At 36.8% G+C, this 25,105-nt stretch overlaps 1 protein-coding gene across 1 annotated transcript; it reads right to left on the reverse strand.

Annotated features, from left to right (window-relative positions):
- Positions 1-1,349: 1,349 nt before the first annotated feature.
- LOC105193146 (geranylgeranyl pyrophosphate synthase) lies at positions 1,350-22,220 on the reverse strand (the record flags this gene model as incomplete). Its single annotated transcript, XM_026141556.1, has 6 exons — positions 21,895-22,220; positions 2,422-2,563; positions 2,066-2,183; positions 1,845-1,978; positions 1,660-1,765; positions 1,350-1,532 (listed from the first exon to the last, which is right to left on the reverse strand). Coding segments are annotated over exons 1-6 (1,009 nt in total), but the record flags the coding sequence as incomplete, so codon positions are not given.
- Positions 22,221-25,105: the final 2,885 nt, after the last annotated feature.

The following is a 25,105-nucleotide window of genomic DNA, read 5'->3' on the forward strand; positions in this document are numbered from 1 at the left end:
TAATTAATAAATCCTTATTTACTCTCGATTATAGGTATTTGGACAAAAATAATAATCTGATAAAAGATAAGGCTAAAAGACAATTAAAAACAAGGATCAAGGAACACATTAACAACATAAAAATAGAACCGGGTAAGCATTCTTATAATAACTGAACATATTGTCAATTATAATCATATATTTGAGTAGATTCTGGTTAAAATTCTCTCCTCAAAACAAAATTATCGAATTGATTTCAAAAATGTTACATATCAAGCAGTAAAAAAATGATATAAATCTACAAAGAGATACCGAGTATCTTTGACTCTTCGTATATTTCCCAATCGGCACAGAGAATTCAAAAAGAATTCAGACTTATGTCATCATTCAAAATTCATTTTCAAATGCAAAAAGAACTCTTTTCTAAAAAAGAATTCTTTCTACATTTCAAAATGAACACTAAATTGATGACATAAGTCTGACTTCTTTTTTAATTTTTTTTGAATCTGTGTGCCAACTGGGTTCTTTATTATAATTACGTTCAAGAGATAAACAATGATGAGAAGAGGCATTTATCACAAGACTAAGATACTATCATAAGAAAGTATTTTCTCCATTGTCGTTTTAAGTTCTTAAGATAAAATTTTTTGTTATCTGATTTTCTCTAATAAAGACTACTTTACTTACGTAAACCACTTTAACTTTACTTATCACGTTAATGTCAATCAATCTGGACGGTGGTCAATCGAAACAGTGGCCAATAATATTATTATTATTTAATATAATATTATTATTAATATAATATAACAATAATATAATATTATTATATTATAGATAATATAATAACCTATACAACAATCTAGTGCTTTCAATAAATTATTTTTCTGAATTTTTACCATACGTATCTCAAAAACTGGCCATTGCTAAACTTTGTGCCCATTATGACTTTCGATTAGCATGGTAGAAATAACTGTTCTGAAAGTTTCAGACGATTCGACCAAAATTCTATTTTTATAAGAGTGTGTGCGGGGACCTTTACTGCAGCTTTAATGGACGCGCATGCGCGAAAAAACCCGGCCCGTCTATCAACACTGATCGGTAGTTCCTTAATTAAAGAATATCGGTATTTCTCTAACAATTTATATTTTTTATTGCATATTTTTGTAGCTTATTTTGAGATTTTTCCAAAACACTACAAGAAAGTTTACTTTTCCTCTCTCTCTCTCTCTCTCTCTCTCTCTCTCTCTCTATATATATATATATATATATATATATATATAGTCGGAATGCTGATAAAACAAGAAAAAACCAATAATGAATACATTATCTTAATACCAAAGTGCTTTCTTATTTTATTATAGTATTTTTACAATTCTTCAAAGCCAGGAAACTCAGGAAACGTGGATTTCCCCCTAATCGTTTAATTTCTATTTCTATTTCCTTTTTTAATTTTTTAAGTACATCTTCCGTGTATTTGAGAGAACCAAAATTTTCTAGTAAATTTACGCAGTATCGTTTCATCTTTCTGTCGGTGGTCCGTTGTTTTAAAATATCTTTATACATTACATTAAGGAATTATATTTATAAAAATTATAGAAATTATACACATTTTTTACTAATTAATTTCTTATATATTAATTACAGTATTTTATATTAAATATAATGTTTAATAAAGGATACTTAATATTTGTTTATCCTCGGGATTTTCTGTAATTGCATGTATTACAGGAAAACTAAATTTTCCTTCAGATAAATCCGAACAATAATTGTCATCATCATCAGTGTCCTATAATAACAATAAATTTAGTTACACTACAAATTTACTTAATTAAATTTATTTAATTAAATTAAACAAATTTGCTTACCTGACATAAATTGCAATAATCATCATTTATCTGATAATATAATGCGATAATATTTATTAACGGTGATAAATCTTCTTCGTACGAAGAAAATAATTTCATTACTTTATATGCCAACCTTGGAAACCATCCACATTCTACAAAATTAATTAATGTTTGAATTTTATAGAGGAGAAAAGCATTATCTTCAGATGTAGTAATATGTAAAAAAAATGAATATTTACTTCTTGTCACCATTTTATATTCTTCCTCGGTTGGACAAATAAAATTTTCTTTCCAGTACATGTCTAATCCTTGACCTCTATAAAATTCTTGCAATCCTTCTATTGTTATCTTAATTGCCTGTTAAATTATTAAAAAACTAGATAACTTAGTTTACGTTTTATTTATCTATAGATAATACATTATACTGGTCCGATTTTAATATATAAGCTTTTATAAATGTGCTTAAATAGATCATTAAGTCATCCTTTTATTGATTAAATACAATAACTTTACAATAACTTTCAGGATGTATTACTTTTATAGATTTGGAAATCCTTTACCCCTTTTTTTACAAATATAAGATGCAATTATTTACCTCAGGATGGATGGTGCCCATTTTTTCTAACGCATTCATTTGTGCGTAATTTGCGGCGTTTAGAGTATTACTAATTCCATAAATGGAACTGGCTACGGGAAAATCTCCTCGATAAGTGGCCTTATCTTGAATATCGTCTAATCTAAAAGAAACGAAAAGATTTTATTATTTTATAAAAATATGTTCAAATGAATCTTTTCAATTAATCGTTTCAATTATAAAGTTAATTAAACTTTTCTAGAATTGTATTTGTATATGTTTAAAAGTAAATACAAAAGAAAAAAATAAGATTAAATAGAAACAGAGAAAATAAGCAGACCGTAAAAGTGTTGTAAATATAAAATATATTTCTTTACCAAAACTTTTTTGTGCGATTTTTTTCGTCAAGTTCATAATTCCCAACTAATCTATTTTTCAAAAAAATCCCATGTAAAAGGTTTAGTAAACAAAAATTAATTTAAAAAAAAAGTACAGTGTTATATGAGGTCATCGATTAAAATATTGGAAATAACTTGCTTTGTAATATTTATTTTTTTTATAAATATAGCCAAAATCGTTCTTTAATTCTTTTATTCCGTTTATTTAAAAAAACTAATAATGCAATATGCAATTTCTGCAATCACTTGTGTTCTTTCATGTACAATTAGATAAACAATTTTTCATACATAATTATATATAGTTATACGTAATTATATACTAAAGTATTATATATATTAAATAGGTCCATATACTATATTGTATCTATAATTATATATTATTATTGGTATTTTAATATATATAGACATGTTTGATATATCATTATTTATAACTGTATATAATTATATACGGAAAAATTTTTTCCCGGAAAAATTACGTAGAAAATCATTTATAATTATCAAACAACAAAATTCGCAGAATAATGAGATGTGTTATGGAACACGGTACAATACAGGACACACACACACAAGTCGATAAAGGGTATAGAGGAATAAGAAGAGTGATTTTGAGCCCCACGCGTAATCAATCGTTATATAGAGCAAAATATCCACCTAGATAAAAGAAAATTTTGTGCCAAGTTTCATTTCAAAAGACCCCCACAGTTTCGAAATATCGCAAGAAATGTGATTTTTCATTAACACTTTTTTCTCCGTTAAATCTAAATTAATCTTTACAAAAAATGGTTATAAAAGGCAAAAAATTCTGTTTTTAAAAAAATCTAGAATTCTTAAAATCGCATTATCTTTTGATCTAAAATAGTGGCCACTTTCAAAAAAATTTAGTGAATAAGTCATTTATATTATATTCAAGATTTTTGAATTTAGTGGAACGTGTCAAAAAAAATAAGAACCAATTTTTTAAATTATTTTTTGGTCTTAAGTACATCCGATTGACATATATTACGTTTTTAAATACAATTACCTCCGATTACACATCTGTAAACAGTAGTAAAATTATAGAGTTCACTTAATTTAAACTATAAGATTTTAATTTTTTTTTGTCAGAAAAATTAATTTAACTAATTTTAGCAGTTTTTTCATTTTCTTCAAATGTATTGGATGTACAACTTAGTTTGGTCTGTTTTCAAAAAATGGCTCTAAGTGCTATAAATGTGTGGCGGCTTTCCATTACGCCGACAGACGGCTGCACAAGTTCCACTGGACAAAGAAGGCAACCAATTAGAACGCTACACGTAATACCACGGAGTCCGCGCATTCTTGGCGCTAGCGTGGGAGACGCTCGCTCGGCGTCACTCACTCCGTTAGAGACCACGAGAAGAGACAAGACTTAATCTGTGCTATTGATTATTCCAAAGAATAAGACTGACGCATTATTGAATAAAGTTTTGTTATCTTATTTAACTTTGTGTATATATTGGGAACCTTTATCCCCACAAATGATTGATGGCGACAGTTAAGTTTTACTGTATCGTAAAGTGTCAACATCTGTCAAGCAAATATTGTTTACAAGCCATTGAGTTTTGTACAACAAGTTTAACTTTACTGCGTTGAAAATGTCGAGTTTTGTTCCAAATAAGCCACATTTGCGGGACCCTGGTAAAAATTACGGATAGAAACAGATAGAAAACGTATTCTATCCGTATCTGCTTTATTATGCGTTTCTTAATCCGTAATTACAGACAGAAACCGATAGAAATGTGTTTTGCAATTTATTAGTTTCTGTTTGTAAAAACGGATAGACAACTCCGAATTCTATCCGTTTCTGTCTGCAAATGCGTACCTATATGCATCATATCCATTTAGGTCTACAATTGTATACATACGCACCCTGTCCGTTTCTGTCTGCAAATACGTACACGCATCCTGTCCGTTTCTATATGCAAACGCGTATACAAAAGATTTTTATTATAAAAAAGATTTTTTTTGTTTTCTTGCAGATCTTATTATTCTTATTTTTATTAGAGGTTAATCTAATTTCCATATATTCTATTTTACTAATTACAATTACGCATTATTTTACAATTTTAAAAACGCATATTGGTGTCGGCGGGATTCAAACCTAAGATTTCGGGACAATAACCTAATACGCTAACACTGAGCTAATCGTTCACAAGTGATATCGTTAATAAAAAGTTATATTTGAAGTAAAGCTGATTTGAACAGAAAAAAACTTACATGTTGAGTATCGCGCAAACACTCTTATTAACCCTTGATTATTCAGGCTTAGATATTTTTAAAATAAACTATATAAACTATATAAATAATTAAAACCTGTTCCTTTTCTTTCTACATTCTACACGCCAAGATTTGCATATGTCTGCAATTACGTATCAGAATCCTATCTGTTTTTATCCGCATTGTATCCAGCGCGTTTTTTATCTGCACCTGTCTGCGATTACGGACAGCGATCCTATCCGTTTCTACCCGCATCTTATCCGTAATCACATTTCACCTGTATCTGTCTGTAATTGCGTACAGAAATTCTGTCTGTTTCTGTCTGCATTCTAGACGCCGCGGTTTCTGTCCCCATCTTTCTACAATTACGTACAGGAATCGTATCTGTATTTATCCGTATTGTATGCATTAATATTTTTATCTATTTCTATCTGTCAGCATATAATTAATTAAAACCTGATCCTGCTCATGGTCCGACCAGCAAAAATAGCAACAAAAATTTGAATTAAAAATAGGATCAAAGCATGAAAAAACATTACTGACGTAAAAAGAATTTTTCAAAACTTAATTTTGCAACCAATTGTTATAAATAAATTACTAAAAATTGATTGTAGAGAAAAACTGATTACAAATTGATTCTATGTAAAAAAATGACTCGATAAACATATATACTAATGCTTTCTTAATTGGTATAGTTGTTATAATTGTTATAAACAAATTAGTTTCAAAATTGCTTTTTGCAATGTGCTTTTTATGTTTATAACAATTATAATTGTTTCTTTTTGCAAAATATTTTTTATGTTTATAAAAATTTATTTATAACAATTAAAATTGTTTTAAACATTATTATAAACATAAAAGCACATTGCAAAAAGCAATTTTTCAACTAATTTGTTTATAACAATTATAATAACTATTATAATACCAGTTAAGAAAGCGTTATATACGAGGTGTGTTCAAAAAGTATCGCGAATTTTGTGTTTTTTCAAAAATTATTTATTTATTCATGAATATCTATTTTGTCCCCTTCAAAGTAATCCCCATGAGATATTATACACTTGTGCCAACGGTTTTTCCAATCTTCGAAGCACTTCAAAAAATCATTTTTTTTTATCTTGTTCAGCTCCTCCTTCGATGCCGTCTTTATCTCGTCAAGCGTAGCGTAACGTCGTCCTTTCATGGGCCTCTTCAGTTTAGGGAACAAGAAAAAGTCACAGGGGGCCAGATCTGGGGAATACGGTGGCTGCGGCATCATTAGTGTGTTGTTTTTGGCCAAAAAGTCGCGCACAAGCAACGATGTGTGAGCAGGGGCGTTATCGTGGTGCAAAAGCCAATTTTTGTTCTTCCACAAATCCGGGCGTTTCTGGCGGATTGCTTCGCGCAAATTGCGCATAACTTGCAGGTAATATTCCTTATTGACCGTTCTACCCTGTGGCAAGAACTCATGATGCACCACGCCCCTGCAATCGAAGAAAACTGTCAGCAAAACTTTCACATTCGACCGAACTTGGCGCGCTTTTTTCGGTCTTGGTTCGTGCGGCAGCTTCCATTGAGATGATTGAGCTTTGGTTTCCACGTCATAACCATAAACCCACGATTCGTCACCAGTTATGACCCTCTGGAGCAAATTTGGGTCGTCGCGGACAGAGTCCAACATCTCATTAGCAATGTTCATGCGATGCTGTTTTTGGTCGCAATTGAGCAATTTTGGTACGAATTTCGCGGCGACCCGTCTCATGCCCAAATCATTGATGAAAATCGAATGGCACGAGCCAATCGATATGTTTAGGTCCTCAGCAACTTCTCTAACGGTGATTCGACGATTGGCCAATACCATTTTCTCCACTTCATTAATTTTTCCGTCTGTTGTTGAAGTGCTCGGGCGTCCGGCACGCTCTTCGTCGTTCACATCTTCTCGGCCTTCTGAGAACATTTTGTACCACCGATAAACGTTGCTTCGGTCCAAGGTAGCTTCTCCGTATGCCACAGTCAACATTCGGAATGCATCCGCGCACTTAATTTCGTTTTTCACACAAAATTTGATACAGGTTCTTTGATCCATTTTTTTGAATAGGTAAAAATCGAAGACGATCCAAAACACGTGCAAGCAAAGCAGCTGTCAACAATTAAGTGAACATTCAAAATGGCCGAGCTTGTCGGCATAAGTGAGAGACATGAGTACCAACATAACGCCACAAAAAGATCGAAATTCGAATATACGTAACCCGCGAAAATTCAAAATTCGCGATACTTTTTGAACACACCTCGTATGTTCATATATTGAGTCATTTTTTACGTAGGATCGATTAGCGTAATCAGTTTCCTCTACAGTCAATTTTTAATAATTTGTTTATAACAATTGGTTGCAATATTGAGTTTTGACAAGTTCTTTTTACATCAGTAATGTTTTTTCATGCTTCGGTTCTATTTCCAATTCAAATTCTTTTTGTTATTTTTGCTGGTTGGACCATTGGCAGGATCGGGTTTTAATTATTTATATATACGGGCAGATGCAGATAGAAATCTTGACGGATACAATGCGGATGCATACGGATCGAATTTCTGTACGCAATTGCGACAAATACAGATGAAATGTGAATACAAACAAGATGTAAATAGAAACGGACAGGACTGTTGTTCGTAATCGCGGAAAGATGCACATAAAATCGCAACAGATACAATGCGGAATAGACACGAATAGGATTCCGATACGTAATTGCAGACAGATGCAAACAAAAATCGCGGCGTATAGAATGTAGACAGTAACTGACAGAACCTTTGTACGTAATTGCAGACAGATACAAATAAAATGTGATTCCGGACAAGATGCGGATAGAAACAGACAGGATTGTTATCCGTAATCGTGGACAATTGCGGATAGAAATCGCAATGGATAGAATGCAGATAGAAACGGATAGGATTCGTTCACGTAATCGCGGATAGAAGTAGACAGAAATCCCGATGAATACATTGCGGATAGTGACGGATAAGTCTTCTGTACGTAATCGCCGACAGGAGCAGACAGAAATCGCGACGGATACAATGCGGATAAAAACGGATAGGATTCCTGCACATACTTGCAGACATGTGCAGATAGAAATCGCAATGTATAGGATGCGGACAGAAACAGACAGAACTTCTGTACGCAATTACGGACAGATACAAGTGAAGTCTGATTACGGACACGATGCGGATAGAAACGGACAAGATTGCTGTCCGTAATGGCGGATAGATGCAATGGAAATGTGATTACGGACAAGATACAGACGAAGACGAATAGGATCTATTACTGCAAATGCGGATTCTTATCCGCATGTTGTATTTGCAGATAGAACGGACACCTTGTAGTTAGAAACAGATAGAAATCCTGTCTGTTTCTGTCAGTTTCTGTCTGTAATTTTTACTAGGAAAAGTTTTAATTTTTTGTTTCAATTGAAAGAAAAGTGCAACTGAAGCGCATCAAATGCTTGTGGAAGTGTATGGTAAATCTGTACCACCGGATAAATCTTGTAGCGGATGATTTCGACAATTTAAAAGTGGTGATTATACTGTTGAAGACAAAGAGTGTTTGGGTCAACCGAAAAAGTTTGAAGATGAGGAATTAGATACATTACTCGATCAAGATTCGTGTCAAACGCAAGAAGAGCTCGCAAAAACATTGAAAGTTACTCAACAAGCTATTTCAAAACGACTATTTCAAAGCTGCGAGATACATTCAAAAACAAGAAAATTGAGTCCCATACGAATTGAAAGCGAGAGATATCGAACGACGATTCTGCATGTCCGCAATGTCGCTTAAACGGTACAAAAAGGAGTCTTTTCTGCATCGAATCATTATCGGAGACCAAAAATGGATTCACTACATCAACTCGAAACGCAAAACATCGTATGGCCAACCGGAAACATTAACGCCAAAGCCGAATATCCATGGTGTCAACGTAATGCTCTGTATTTGGTGGGATCAGAAGGGTGTGATCCACTATGAGCTGCTAAAACCTGGTCAACCCACGGGAGACACCTACAGGCAACAATTTAAAGCGAGTTATAGCCAAAAAACGTCCAAAATATGCGACTAGACTTGATTCCATAATCTTTCACCATGACAACGCTCGACCTTATGTTGCTGTTTTGGTTAAAAGCTATTTGGAAAATAACGGATGAGAAGTTCTGGCTTACCCGCCTCATAGCCCATACCTTGCCCCTTTCTATCATTTGTTTCGATTGATGCAGAACGCTTTGATTAGAATACGCTTTACTTCAGAACAGGGTATCAAAAATTGGCTCGATTCATTCTTGGCTTTAAAAGATGAACCCTTCTTCCGCGACGGAATCCATAAATTGCCAGAAAAACGGGAAAAAATAGTAGCTAGCAATAGACTGTTACGTCCTGCGGAGTAACAATCCTTTGTTTTCGAAATTGATGCAGCCAAGCAATTAAAAATCGCGAACAGATGGTCTATCTTAACCGCGCAGATACGCTAACATTGTCCGGTCGAGTCAATATGATTGGTCTACGCTTGACACGTGCCGGTTTTGGCGGAAGCAAACGTTGAAACGCGGATGATTGACCCCATCAACACGAAACACTTGTCGGGCAATTAATAGATAACGATCTTCTAAGGAACCTAACCGATAGGATGGATTACCCAGAGGAAAATCAGATTAAAAACCGAACGTTCTGAAAACGCGTGGGCAACAATAAGAGACAGTACACCTGCGGATTAAAATCCCATAGGAATCATAGGTAGAATCAGGTATAAAAGGAAGGAGCTCCGGAGCTCGAGCGCACTTTTTTTCATTCTGCTCATTTGCTCATTCTTTCGCCATTCCTTGTTCGCGATTCATAGTTCACTCTAGTTCGATCCGTCGCACATTCCGTGACATTACATGTCCGAGTTTGTGACGTTCGGATTTGTATTCGTCACACTTAAATTCGACGCGGCATTGTGAGAATTTAGTCAACAAGTTCTTTTGCAACTTCCGAACACTCTGAGTGCCAACCGTCGACCAGCCGTCCGCCGTTGTAAGCTGAATCCGCTCCGCCAAATACCAAATCGTTCGCACCTTTATAAATTTCAACCAACAGTAAGTCTTAGCCATCCATTAGTTTTACTCTCTATAAGACTACCTTCTCTCTCTAGTAAGATTTTTATTATATTTTTCAAAATACTTATATACCGAGTATTGTTTTACTACCCTTCCTTTCCTCCTTCTATTACTCCCTTTACTTTCTGCAGGATACAATTGAACTCTCTTTTGATTGAGTCCGCAACTCTCTTTTACTTTCTGCAGGATACAATCAAACTCTCTTTCGATTGGGTCTGCAATTCTCCTTTACTTTCTGCAGGATACAATCGAACTCTCTTTCAATTGGGTCCGCAACTCTCTTTTGTTTTCTGCAGGATACAATTGAACTGTCTTTCGATTGGGTCCGCAACTCTCTTTACTTTCTGCAGGATACAATCAAACTCTCTTTCGATTGGGTCCGCAACTCTCTTTACTTTCTGCAGGATACAATCGAACTCTCTTTCGATTGGGTCCGCAATTCCTTTACTTTCTGCAGGATACAATCGAACTCTCTTTCAATTGGGTCCGCAACTCTCTTTTTCTTTCCGCAGGATACAATCGAGTTCTTTATATTGAATCTGCAACTACCTTTTAATCCCTGCTGGATACAATCAAACTCTCGTTTGATTGAATTCGCAGCTTTTTTTGCTTTCATCGGAAACAAAGAATTCCTTTTTTTTATTAATCCAAACTCTTTCCTTTTCTTTCTTTCAAGTAGTTACAATCTAGATTTTATTTTCCTTTATTAGAAAGAGAGAACGTAGCCTTAAATCTCAAATTCATTCTAGTGCGTAATCGAGTTTCTAAACATAAATCTCGAAGAGGCATTAAGAACTGTCTGAATCATCGAAACAGGAAGGTCCGGAATCTTGCCGCATCGTTATCGCTCTCCGAAAAATTAAACAATCTGCGAGAAGAAAATTCTGTTTTGCCTAGCGCTCTAACTAATTTAAGAATTTCCGACGAACCGACCGATTCATCTCCACCAGTCTCAAATCCGTCCGCCGAATCATTCTCTCTTTCCCCCTGTCGTCATCCTTCCCCGAACCTCATGTAGAATACCAACGTTCCTTCTCACTATTTACTCCCGAAGAAATAGAAAATATCGTAAACAAAGTCCCAATAGAGCAAATCGAAGAAGTAGCCAATGAATTGGAAGAAATCTTCGATTCGGTTCAAGAATTACCTGAATAACCAAAAATTCCCTGACCACAATATACACACCCACACACGCACATTTATATCTCGTTAATCTCAAATGTAACCGATTAGAATTTAAGTTTATAATTGCATTTTCTGTTAAGATTTCTTAAACCTATCACAAGATTTTTTTATTCTTTTATCGCACATGGTCTCTGCAAACAAAAATGTTATTCACGAATTAATTATTATTATTTTAATCATCACTTATCATTGTAATCGTTTATTTCTTTTATTATGTTAAAATAAATTGTAATCTTTAATTTTAATCATTTTCGTTTATTTCAATCACCTCTAATTCCCGCTCTGATAAAATTGCACTTAGTCCGATCCCGCGTAAAAGCAATTTAATTCGTTTACCAAAATAAAGACTACACGAATGCAAGAGTTTGAATGAGAGTCATAGGCCGTCATTCTCGACACCTGACCTACATTCTAACTCACCTGACGCATTCCACTCGTCGCACTCGCCCGGAAACATGTGTGCGCGAGATTAGGCCTGTTCCGTTCTTCCCATCTCACTCAAATCATTTCCATAAGTTTCTACCTGCAAGTCGACCCAAGAGACTTATTTCGAGAATTCTGGACGTAACAGGACAATACTTTGAATATAAGGTATTAATTCATTTTATCGTTCAAATAAATGCGTTTTTCCAGCAAAAAAACAGACCAAATTAAGTTATACACTCAATATATTTTCTTTAATTTTTAACTTTGTCGAGTACATAATGCATATGATAAAGTTATCTACTTATGATGACGCTGAAGTTAGCGGCCACTTCCAGCGGCCAGATCCAAAAAATTAGGGGCGAATAGCGGTGTAAGGCCCCAGATGATAAAATGCATATAACGACGTGTTTAAGTTAAAAAAAGAATAAATACCTATAATTTATAGTAAAAAGGTTATGTAAATTATAACTTATGTTATATAATCAAACTCAAAATAAAGATAAGCAATGAGAATCCACGCGGTTGTTGGTGAGTATAAATAGAACTAATTTATTCTAACATTATAAATATTTAGTACAGAAAATAACGAACGTTTCGATCCGATTTTGGGTCATCTTCAGCAAAAACACAAAATTAACGGAGAAAGCTCAACCTTATCACATGGCGAATGCAATAACTTGTAACAAACCGCCTTTCCGCGGGAAGGTCCCAGATGCGCACAGACCCAATTGGACACCACCAATTATAGCGGCCGATGCCTAGAGTATTTCCGTTGGTTGGGTTAGATTAGATTACGTGATTGGCGGTGTCCGATTGGGTCCGTGCGCATCTGGGACCTTCCCCTTTCCGCACCTCCCCTCGGACCGTTCACCGTTCCAGGCTGTCCGGCCGAGCAACCACCGGACGGCGAGAAACCGGTGCACAGCGCCAATAAGAGATGTAAAACCGACGTAGCGCGCGTATACGCATTCGCGCGTCGAGAGATCTTCGCGCGCACGCGCTTGACCGTAGTGGCGGCCGCTGGACCGATCTCGAGCGGCAGGGATTCCTCCTTCGATACCGTACCGTTCCGTACCCCCACACCGTCCCTGCCCACGAGACTCGACTATATAAGCGCCGCCGCTCCTATAGTCGAGGCTTCTTCTCCGTCTGCCTTCCGTCCAACAACGAAGTATATCCTGAACGCTTAGTGGAGTTAAGTGAACTTAGCTTCAGTCAAGCCATCTTGACACGAGCCATCCGCTTCCTAGACCGCCGGTTCACGGGCTCAAGTCTATCTTGGGCTCCACGAGGAGATTCTGGTAGTCTGCACTTTTCCGATCCGCCGTCCTGTCTCGGTATCGACTCACGACTCAAGGTGTGGAGTTCCGCGCCTCCACCAAGAAATCTTGGCGTGAGTCGATTGCCACCGCCACCGAACATCGCGGTACTAACCGCAGCGCGTCGCGATTGGATATAAGTACAGCTGTACCGCACGCGCAACGTCTCCGGCCGTGACTATGGCCTTCGGCAAGGCCACGGCACCAGCGCGTCAATAGGGATTCCGAATTCCAAGAATCTCGGCTCGGAATCCCGTGCTTGTAAATAAAGACCGCTTGTAGCGTAAACAAATACCGCGTTTAAATCCGACCGTTCTGACTCTCGCGTTATATGTACCTAGCGTTTTTCCGTCCGCGCGTTCTGATTTTCCGTTTGTCCGTCCGCGCGTAATTCTAAGCGTTTGTTACGTCCAAGCGTCATCGTCATCCGTCCGTCCGCGCGCCGCGTCCAGAACGCCACGATCTTGTATAATACCAAACATATGCGAAATAAAGACTCGCTTATTTATTAACTATCCAAGTCTAGTTCTCTTGGCGACCTCATCCGCGTCCTCGCCAGCCAAACTCACGCCGCCCCGTGCGCGGAAAAGCCAGGTCGTTACAAACTCTATCCTATTCAGGTGTTAATTCGAGTAATTACACCATATTAAATTGTGACAATAAACATCAGTAAGAAGATTGGTTCTGTGTAAGTTACAAGTCGCCATGCAAAAGGAGAAGATGCAAAGAATATAGTAGTTGACGCTGGCATATGGTTAAAATTCAATGTATAAAAATCCAAATTTACAGCGTTGCCCCAAATGTTAATAGTTCTGTTCACTAGCACGGTTCAATCAATAGATATTAATTAGTTCTATATATATACGCACCAACAACCGCGTAGACTCTCATTGCTTATCTTTATTTTGAGTTTAATATTTGTGAGTTCTGTCAACTTTACTTTATATAATTAAGTTATGTAATTTTTTTATGTGCGTAAAACACATCACGTTTATGAGAGACGTCATCCTCGTCAAAAAGAGTATGTAACAAAAAACTGTCTGTGAAAGACATCGCCCGATGAGAACAGGTACGTGGATTTCACCTTCTATCTACGTGTATTATGTAAAAATCGTGGATAGGACCTTTATCGACCTGATATACACATGAATCCTACGTGGACATTTCTATGTAGATTTTAATACATTTCATCCACGTAGAATCACTGATAAAATTTTACCGAGATTAATAAATACGTAATAAAAAATACAATATTAAAGTGTCGGTAGTTCTCTAATTAAAGGGTATCGGTACTTCTCTAACAATCTATATTTTGTATTGCATATTCTTGTAGCTTATTTTGAGACTTTTCCAAAACACTACAAGAAAGTTTATTTTTGTTAAGTACTTTTCGAGTTGTGTTGCTTGAAAGTTACAGTACACCGTAGTTTCAAGCCTCACAACTTGGAATGTACTTAACAAAAATATACTTTCTTGTAGTGTTTTAGAAAGGTCTCGAGATAAGCTACAAGAATATGTAATTAAAAGTTGGCAGTCCCATTAAAAAAATTAAAGGTGTTCTTTACGTGACTTTCAAGCAACTATTCAAGGTCAAATTAATGACATTATCTTATGTTTCCCTCGAAACCATGCAACTTTTGTCTGAAACATTTTTCTTTAAAATGTCGCATTTACAAAAAAATTGGGTAAGACAAGTGGTCTGGGACACCCTGTACGCGTGCGTGTGCGTGTACGTGTGCGTTTGCGTGCGCGTGTGCGTGTGCGTGCGCGTGTGCGTGTGCGTGTGCGTGCGTGCGTGTGTGTGTGTGTGTGTGTGTGTGTGTGTGTGTGTGTGTGTGTGTGTGTGTGTGTGGGTGTGTGGGTGTGTGTGGGTGTATATATGTCAAGAGCGTAATTTGGGACATCCTATTCTTATTCAGCTGATTGGTGCCTTACTATTTCACAAACAATATGCAATTGAAGATTTCATTTATGGAGCAATATACTATTAGAAATCTTACAATCAATGCATACTTTAAATCTTTTTGATTGAAAGCATTAGTTGAAGACTGTCCTCAAATTATTCAACATATAAATTGTCCTCTCATTATGCATTGGACATACCTGAGGGAAATGTCACCGAATTATACTTTCTACATGTTTTATGGATATAAAATGTCCTCAAATTAAACATTCTATCTCTATACTTTTAAAATAAATTTTGTTCTCAAAGTACGAGTTATATATTTATGTTATACAAAAGCAACTCTGGGGACAAAATACATTATAAAGTATAGAGATAGAATATTTAATTTGAGAACATTATATTTCCATAAAATATGTCGAGTGTATAATCCTTGGTAAAAATTCCATTAGAAATAGATAGATTCCGTAATAAACGTTATTTCAACATTCTATCCATTTTTTGATTACATTAATACACGTTTCTTTTCCTGTTATTAAAGAATCTATTCGCTTCTAATGGAATTTTTAGCAGGGACTTCCATTTGATATGTCAAGCGTACAATTTGAGGACAGTTCACATGTTGAACGTATAATTTGACTTATACATTCACTAAACAGTTTTAGGAAGCAACAAGCACGTATATAAAATTATTTACGATTATTAATAATATATTCACTATGACTACAAACTATGTCATTTGAAAAAAAAATCGTACAAATTTTATTTTTATTTTAAAAAAACTTTTATCAAATTTTCTATAGAAAAAACCATAAATGTATGAGCGTGAACTATGGATTTTTTTTGCTTTCATTATCTAAGCAAATCATGTTTTTAAAGGATTAATATAATAAAATGTTTAGTCTTCAAGAAATACGTGCTGCTCTAGGCTATTATTGGCGAATTTCTTCGACTTTAAATCTGAAATTCTTTTTAATTGTAAAAAATGTCTTAATATTAAAAACTTTAAAAACAATAAAACAAAATAATTATTTTTTATGTAGAATATGGACTTAAAGTATAACAATAGATTAAAATTAAAAATATGAAAGTATTAAGATAAGGATTTACTTTGAAAACATAAAATAAAACTTCCAATTGTTAAAGTGAAATTATCCACTTCTAATTAATGCTATGATTCATCCATTATATACAATTAAAAATTTATACAGCAACGAATAAAAAAATAGCAATAATGCATATTTAAAAAATTGTTTAACAATACTAGGCATTAATTGCATATTTTCTTGAAATTATACAACCGATGTATCTAACCTAAATGTCCTCATATTGAACATATTATCACTCAACATTATCAAAATCTATTTTATATCACAAAATATTTGAAACATTTTATTATTTACCTCTTTATTTCATACAGTTTAAATACCAATTTCTTTAGTAGAACATATGATTTCAGTTTAAGTTAAAAAAATTATAGGTAACTTATTATTTGACGTTTATAAAATTTCTTGATAATTTTTTATATTTAAATATTATTTTATTAACATAATATATCGTTGCATGTTATACCTTTACACTAAATGTAATGACTAGAGACTGTCTTTAAATTACATTAACTATATATGAACACATGAAAATTCATAAATTAAACATTTTTCTTAAAATTTTAAAGACATATGTTCTCTGTGTCAGTAAAAACGATTTATACCAGTATACCTAAACATATTTTATATAGTTATAATTTTTATACCGAGGATACGTGTACAAAATAAATTAATTTTTATGACTTAAATCACTGACAAACAAACATTTATACCTACCCGGCATAAACTTTGAAATTATATTGATCATTACAGAGATTGTTCGTTTACTTTGGAAACAAAAAAGATCTCAATGCATGCGATTAATCACAAATTTTGTTAAACAAATCCCCAAATTATTGAAATATCACAGAAGTATTCGTTGGCACAAACAAATGTAATCATCATATACTCTGGACACATAAAGTCGATTCCAGCCAGTTTGTCGGTAAAAGCTTCAACGCGATGAGATAAGGTCATCCCTTTCACATCCTGGAGATCATAGTTACCACGCAAGTTTTTTTTAAACGGTCTGACAACGTTCAAATGTCTATTGTTGCGTGAAATAAACTATTCCCCTCCGTTCTAGAAGCGCGTATACAATTAATGGGAAACCGGGTTAAATCAATTTTAATTATAAACGACGCTAAATTTTGCGAATATTGCAATATGACAAAGGATATTTCTGCTTATTTTGTATGTCATCCCGAGAAAAGTGGAACTCTTTTTAGCGAACATCTTGTATGTAACAAGCGACGATCACGTGGCAAACACGACTTGTAAACATCAACATTCTCGCGCTTAACAAGGAGAGTGCTTAAGGTTGACCTCTCAATTCTCTCCACGAATGTCCGTTTGGTTACTGTCCTACCAGGCACGGGCCGACGTGGAAATATTTTATTGCTAATTTCTTGTTTACTAATGTATAAGTACCACAATGTATTTATTCTATTTGCTCATCTGATTAAACTGTTAAAACCGCTATTGATTTTTGTGTTAAAAATTATTGGAAATCATATGATTTTTCATTGCCAATAAAATATAACTTAGTAGGTTATTACATTTTTAAATTCTTTCACCAAAAACATTGTTTGAAGACAATCTTTAAATTGTCAACACAATCTTTAAATTACAAACTATGTATGCCCTCGAGAACGTTCTCAAATTAACCTGTGTTCTAGAATTTTAAAGGCATATGTTCTGTGTGTCAGTAAAAAGTTTTATCCAAATCTTTTTAGATATACTTTATACAGTTGGAATTTTTTAACCGTGGGTTTTTGAAATAAATATTATTTAAATTATGTACAACTCGAAAATCGTTGTTATAAAACCTTTATGTCGGATCTTAACGTTTGTTTTAAATTTATCATGGTAGATGTTAGTTTGATAACGTTTTATTCAGGATATTATATCTATTGTATAATTTAGAGACAGTTTCCCATCAATGTTTTAATTAAAAAATTTTATAATACATAAAAATGAACTTGCATGCTTTTTTATTGCATTGAAAATAAAATTTTTAATTACATATTACGATTATTAGTTATTTTATTACTATTTATTTAATACTGACATAATGATACTAGAATTGAGTAACAATACAATAATTAGTTACTATTAATCTTCTAATATGTTTTCACGTTTCTCTTAAGAAGAATACTTGTAAAATATGCATTATCTGATTTAAAGTAGTCAATGTATTGTTTGAGGACATGCTTCTAGGTGGCGCCACTCTACAGTCCAAATCATTTAAAATTTTTGCCCCAAAGTATGCGTTAAATATAGAAATATTAGGTGCGCAGCTAAGTTCCCGCCATTTGTCAATAGATGGCTCTAGCAGTAAGTGCTGGTCGATTTAGACATATCCAAACGTCATGAACCAAGCTTAGACATATGGTAAACAAACCGCGTTGACACGTTAGTAATTTTGTTTTAGCATTATATACTTTTGATTGTGTGAAAATGTCTGATTTTGTGCCAAATAATCGACATTTGCGGGAAGTGTTGATTTTCTTACTTTATTCGAAGAAAACGGCGGCTGAAGCGCATCGAAAGCTCCAAAAAATTTACAGAAATGCTGTTCTAAGTGAAACAACGCGCTGTGATTGGTTCCGTCGCTTCAAAAATGATGATTTTGATGTTGACGGTCGTCCGCGTAAAGGAAGGCCAAAAACATTTGAAGACGCTGAATTGGAGGCATTGCTAGATGAGGATCCGTGCCAAACGTAAGAACAGCTTGCTTCAGCATTAGAAGTTACCCGCCAAGCCATTTCCAAGCGATTGTATGCGTTGGAAATGATTCAAAAGCAAGGAACTTGGGTTCCTTATGATTTGAAGCCAAGGGACGTTGAGCGTCGTTTTTTCACCTGTGAACAACTGCTTCAACGGCAAAAAAGAAAGGGTTTTCTTTATCGCATCGCAACGGGTAATGAAAAATGGATTCATTACAGCAACCCAATAAAAGAAAGTCATGAGGACTGCCCGGTCATGCTTCTACGTCGTCGGCTTGGCCGAATATCCACGCTGCGAAGGTTATGCCGTGTATTTGGTGGGACCAGGTCGGTGTTATTTATTATGAGCTGTTGAAACCGAACAAAACCATCACTAGAGAACGGTATCAACTTCAATTAATGCGACTGAGCCCTGCGCGAAAAACAGCCACAATACGAGCAGAGACACAACAAAGTGATTCTATTGCATGACAACGCTCTGCCTTATGTTGTCAAATCCGTTAAAACCTACATAGAAACGCTCAAATGGGAAGTTCTACCCCACCTGCCATATTCCCCAGATATTGCGTCGTCCGATTATTACTTGTTCCGTTTGATGGCACATAGTCTGGCTGATCAGCAGTTTCGCTCATATGAAGACATCAAAAAATGGCTTGATTCGTGGATAGTCTCAAAAGACGAACACTTTTATCGTAACGGTATTTAAGCTCTGCCAGAAAAATGGGCAAAAGTTGTAGCTTGTAATGGGCAATACTTTGAATGATTCATTTGTAACCATTTTTTCACAATAAAGTTGCATTTTCAAAAAAAATAGCGAAAATTTAGTTGCGCACCTAATATATAAGACCCCAATGTGTGCAATAAAACTCAAATTTTTTTAAGACCAATCCCCAAAGTATCAAAATGTCCCAACAGTATGTCTTAGCCCTTTGAAAGTGTCCTCATAGGATGCTCCTGATATATATATATATATATATATATATATATATATATACCCAGCCAGAAATGACTCATCGAATCAATATCGATTTGACATCGAAAATAGTGATCAAAAACTAATCAAAATACTCATCGATTTTGATTCAATTATGTCACACTTTTTGATGAATTATTGACTAAAAAATGTTCAATTTCGGCTCAAGTTTTAGCTCGATTTCGACTAGATTTCGAATGTTTTTTTTTACTATAGCTACATTTAATTAGGTTACTAAAACCTTAATCTAAGTACATATGAATAACTGTTGCGTACGAAAATAATAGTTCTTTGACTGTAATTAGCTGATTGTGTACTGCTATTTTCGTATGCGAAAGTTATTCGTAACTTGAAAATTGGTCCCTTAAAACAAAAACGAATTATTGTCTTGTATACACGGTCATCGATTCTGTCCCTCGGAAAATTTTCCAAACTGAGACTATCTTTCTACACACTTGTAACGATGCACACCCCCGAAAATGTTATGCATCGTCCCCGACCACCGACAGCCGGAGAAAGAGAGCCGCCGGCTATAACCGGGGGTGCCTCGGGCACCCAAATGTAAAAGTTAATAGAAACTTCGCGCGATAAGACCGTGTCGGTCCATCGCGCGCGTCAAGTCGGCGCGCACGCGCATACGAAGGAGCGCGCGTTCGTCCCACTCCGGCGACCCCGCCGTCAAGCGCCGAAAATGACGGAGGCAAACGGAGTCGCCGGGTATATATAGGGCCGCGTGCTCCGATAGAGGCACCTGTTTCCCGTTAGCCAGCATCACCCGCTGATCCGCTGCGCCTGACAATCCTGGGAATAAAAGTGGTCGAAGGTTGCTTGGCCACGGCGGAGGTACTCCGCAAATTTCCGCACCACTCCTCACCCTCCGCATTCCCTCGAGCCCGAGCGTCCAACTCTCGTCAAGGTCCTTGGCGAGGGGAGGATTCCCGATCAGCTCTCGAGCCGCGGTTACATTCCGCTCCTCCACGAAACGCAACCAAGCGGAATCGCCGACACGGGGTTTCGACCGAGGTACTCGGCGCGTTTCGTGGCATCCCAGCCGCCATCGTCATCGGCCCGCACGCGGCCGCGGTCGCCTTACCGATTCGCGCATCGCCACCTCGCGTCGCGAAGTTCCGCCCTGCGCGCACCGTTACACCGCGGGAAAGCCGCGCCCGCATCCGAGTATCGTCCGCGTCCCGTTGCCTGGCGACACCTCGCGAAGCATCTGTACATACCGAACTGTAGATAGCCGCGTTCACGAAAATCTGTCCGTCCGCGCGCCGTTCCGAATTCGTGTATTTTGTCCGTCCGCGCGCATCGAACGTCTGTACCCGCTCGAACTTAGTAAATAAAAAGCACATGTAAATTATAGCACGCACACATACCGCCGACTCATCATTTACACACGTCCGACTCTTTCCTCTCTTCCCGAGCGAGCCCTTTCAATCGCACCGCTCCGACGAGCTAGTCCACGCGAGAGAAAAACGGCAACGTTACACACTCACAGTTCATGTTTAACGTAACGTCTATGTTTACAGTCGCGACGGCCGCTTGCGACCGCATTTGACATAAAGATGGTGTAACCTTTCTGTCAAATGTGATAAATTTTCGAAAATTAATCCGCAAACTTGAGTTTTGAAGATTAATAATTTCTCGTGATGAAAAAGAAGATAAATTAAAGATAAATTTTTAAAAATTATCAAACTATTATTAAATTATTGTATTGTCATTGTTCCAGCGGCATTTAATTAATAATTTCTACGTTAATCATAAACTGCAAGTATGTAGACAGATAGTGACTTGTCAGTTTGAAAAATTTTCCGAGGGACAGAATTGATGACCGTGGGTGTACCATACAATAAGAACGCGCTCACGGCGCTGATAGCGTAAGTAATAATCAAAGGTGATTGGTTGGATCTAAAAGTACGAACCAATCGTCTCTAATTGCTACTAACAACTATTAATTTAAATGGAGCAGTTGTTAGTTAAACGCGTGAATCAGAAAGTTGTTTTTTGTGTGTAGACCGTGTGTTACAAAAATGTAGTTACAGATGTGCTATCTGAACGCATGTAGGACGGCCTATGAAGACAGTACTTAATATGGGGACGTATTGCATTCCAACACTTCCCCTCAAGAGTGCCTATGTAATGAGACAATTTTTCGAAGTCCCAGTAGGTTCACACAATGTTGATGCTTAGGTCCAGGTAGACTCTTCGTGAGGATATCGGCCATTATATCGTCGGTAGACACATGTTCCGTCCATAAATCTCCGCTTTCAATTAAATCTCTGACGAAATGATGTCTTATATCTATATCCAATCGTGCGAGAAACACGGGATTTTTAGCAAGAGACAAAATTTCTTGGTTATTACTCAATATGATTATATCTTCCAGATCATTCAGGCCGAGTTCCAATACAATTTTCCGCAGGTACATGGCCTCTTTTTCAGCATCGCTAAGAGCCATATATTTGGCCTCAGTCAAAGATAATGCCACAGTTTGTTGCTTTTCGGACTCCCAGCTGATAACTCATCTAGGCAGTAAGAACGCGTATCCGGTATAGGAGCGCCCGTCAATAATGCAGTTGCCCCAATCGGCGTCGACGTGGCCAAGTAATCTTCGGCAATTCTTTTCGTATACGATTCCTAGGTCTGCAGTTCCCTTTAAATAGCGAAGAACCCTTTTAGCGGCGGTCCAATGTTCTTTACCGGGATTTTCATTGAACTGACTCAATAAATTCATTACGTGTGCGATGTCAAGTCGCGTTGCCACGGACAAGAACATGAACAAGCCTATAAGTTCTCTGTAAGAAACCTTCTCTCCTTGTTCGTTCCTGTAATGATTATCTTAGTTTCGGTTCAATTTTATTCCAGGACCACTTGGCGTGAGAACTGGTCTTGATTCCAACATTCCGAATTTTTCTAGAACGGATTTCACGTATCCTTTCTGTGAAATACTTATTCTTCTTTTATTTTGAGTAAATTCCATTCCTAGACGGTATTTCAGACGACCGAGATTCTTTATATCAAACTTATTTGACAACTCTTGTTTTAACCATGAGGATAATTTAGCATTACGTGAGGCAATGAGTATGTCATCGACATATACGACTGCTAGTAGGAGATCTTCCCCTTGTTTGATATAATATAAACAGGGATCGGTGGACGTTGATTTCATTCCTAATCCTCTTAGTTTTTGGTCCAACTGCTTGTGCCATCGTCCGGCGGATCCCAATAGCTCACATTCCGATAGCACACAAACCACTCACAATGGCAAATGCCTAGAGATTTTCCGTAGGTTGTTAGATAAGTCAAGATGATTGGTTGGTGAGCTATCGGGATGTGCGCTATCGAGATGTGCGCCTCCCGGCTACTACTTTGTCCCACCTCTCAGGCAATTTTCGAATTCCATCTTTAAAAAATGTTTCATCTTTTGTAGCGATCCAAGTTAGAAGCCAATTTTTAATTTCTACGAAAGAAGTGAACCGGTGTCCAAGCGTTATCATGTAGCAGAATAACTTTGTTATGTCGTTCCTCGTATTCCGGCCGTTTTTCTCGTAACGAAAACTGTTGGTTGCGTAACTCTCAATGATTCTGCAAGCTCTTCCTGCGACTCAAATCTTCATCGAGTAATGCCTTCAATTTTTTGTCTTCAAATTTGTTTGGCTGTCCAAAGCAAGGCTTGTCTTCAGTGCTGAAATGGGTGAGATTCAGTTGCGCACAGACCTAATCGGACACTACCAATCATTTTGACTTATTTAACCCAACCAACAAAAATACTCTAGGCATCGGCCGCTATAATTGGTGGTGTCCAATCAGGTCTGTGCGCAACTGGGACACTCCCGTTGAAATCACCATTCTTAAAACGTCGAAACCATTCCCTACATGATTTATCAGTTGGAATATAGTCACCATAAACTTCTACCAGCATTCGATGCGTTTCAGCTGCGCTTTTCTTCCAATTAAAACAGAAAACTAAAACCTCCCGCAAATGCTGCTCAGTTAATACAAAAGTTGACATATTCAACACAGTAAAAACAGGGTGTTTGTATAAAACTCAAAGCGATATGTACTGAATATTATTGACGGGAGGGTTCCGATAGGGCACATCCCGCTAGCCCACCAACCAATCATCTTGACTTATCTAACCCAACCTATGGGAAATCTCTAGGCATCTGCCATTGTGAGTAGTTTGTGTGCTATCGGGATGTGCGCTATCGGGACCCGCCGATTATTGACAGATGCAAACCACCGAAATCAGCTGTCACTATGACACATTTGTGACAACTTTCCATGACGCCAACGACTAGACAAGTCCCACTGGACAAGCGAGACGACCAATTAGAATGTCACTCACAATACGACGGAACCCGCGCGTTCCAACGTTTTCCAACGTGGGAAGAGGAGACGTTGGTCTGGCGTTCCACACACTCCGCGTTAGCCTTTAGTAGAGAAGACTTAATTTGTACCACGGCGTTAGGCCGAAAAATAAGACTGACGCATTCTGAATAAAAATAGTTATATATTGTTTAATCCCCCGTTTTATATGTAGGGAATTTTACCCCCACATATATTGGTAACCTTGTACTGAATACGCGCTATAGCGAACTAAAGAAAACACGTGAGTTAACCCTACCAAACCACGCGGGAAGCTAACCTCTACCGAGCTACGTGGGAATGAAAATCAAACAATGTCGTTACCACGTACACCGCCGAGAGGCGGATCAGCGGGCGAACCAAACACGGACCAACCCCCCACTTAGTGGAGATACACCAACATTTGAGCAGACAGACAGCGAACACGGAGTAGACGCGATTAATTCACGTTCAGTAAAACTGCTACAATTTTGAAAAGAAAACCTAGTTCTATGGTTCGCGCAAGTCGAAGCAGCGTTTGCGATAGCCAGAGTGACGAAGGATAAAACAAAGTACAGGCATGTCATTATCAACCTTGACCAAACCGTATTGCCTTTTATCTCAGACATTATAGCCGCGCCACCGGCCAAAAATAAGTACGAGACCTTAAAGCAGAGGATAACCGGATCATTCGCCGAGACCAACGAATCGAAATTGCGAAAACTATTACATGGGAACGAGCTTGCAGACAAAAGACCCTCAATCTTCCTACAGAGATTGCAGAATTTGGCCGGCGGACAATGCAACGATGCAATGCTCAGAACACTATTCCTCGAGCAACTATCGGATAGCGTATGTAGCATTTTAGCTATTAGCGAAGTAACAGATTTATCAAAATTAGCTCTCCAAACCGATAAAATCGTAGAGAGTCTAAAGCAAGCATAGCATAAGTTAACGTTACCACCCAAGCATTACTCACGGAGGAAGTCTTAATGT

This window comes from Solenopsis invicta, unplaced genomic scaffold, assembly GCF_016802725.1.
Source record: "Solenopsis invicta isolate M01_SB unplaced genomic scaffold, UNIL_Sinv_3.0 scaffold_373, whole genome shotgun sequence".
Classification (NCBI taxonomy): Eukaryota; Metazoa; Arthropoda; class Insecta; order Hymenoptera; family Formicidae; genus Solenopsis; species Solenopsis invicta.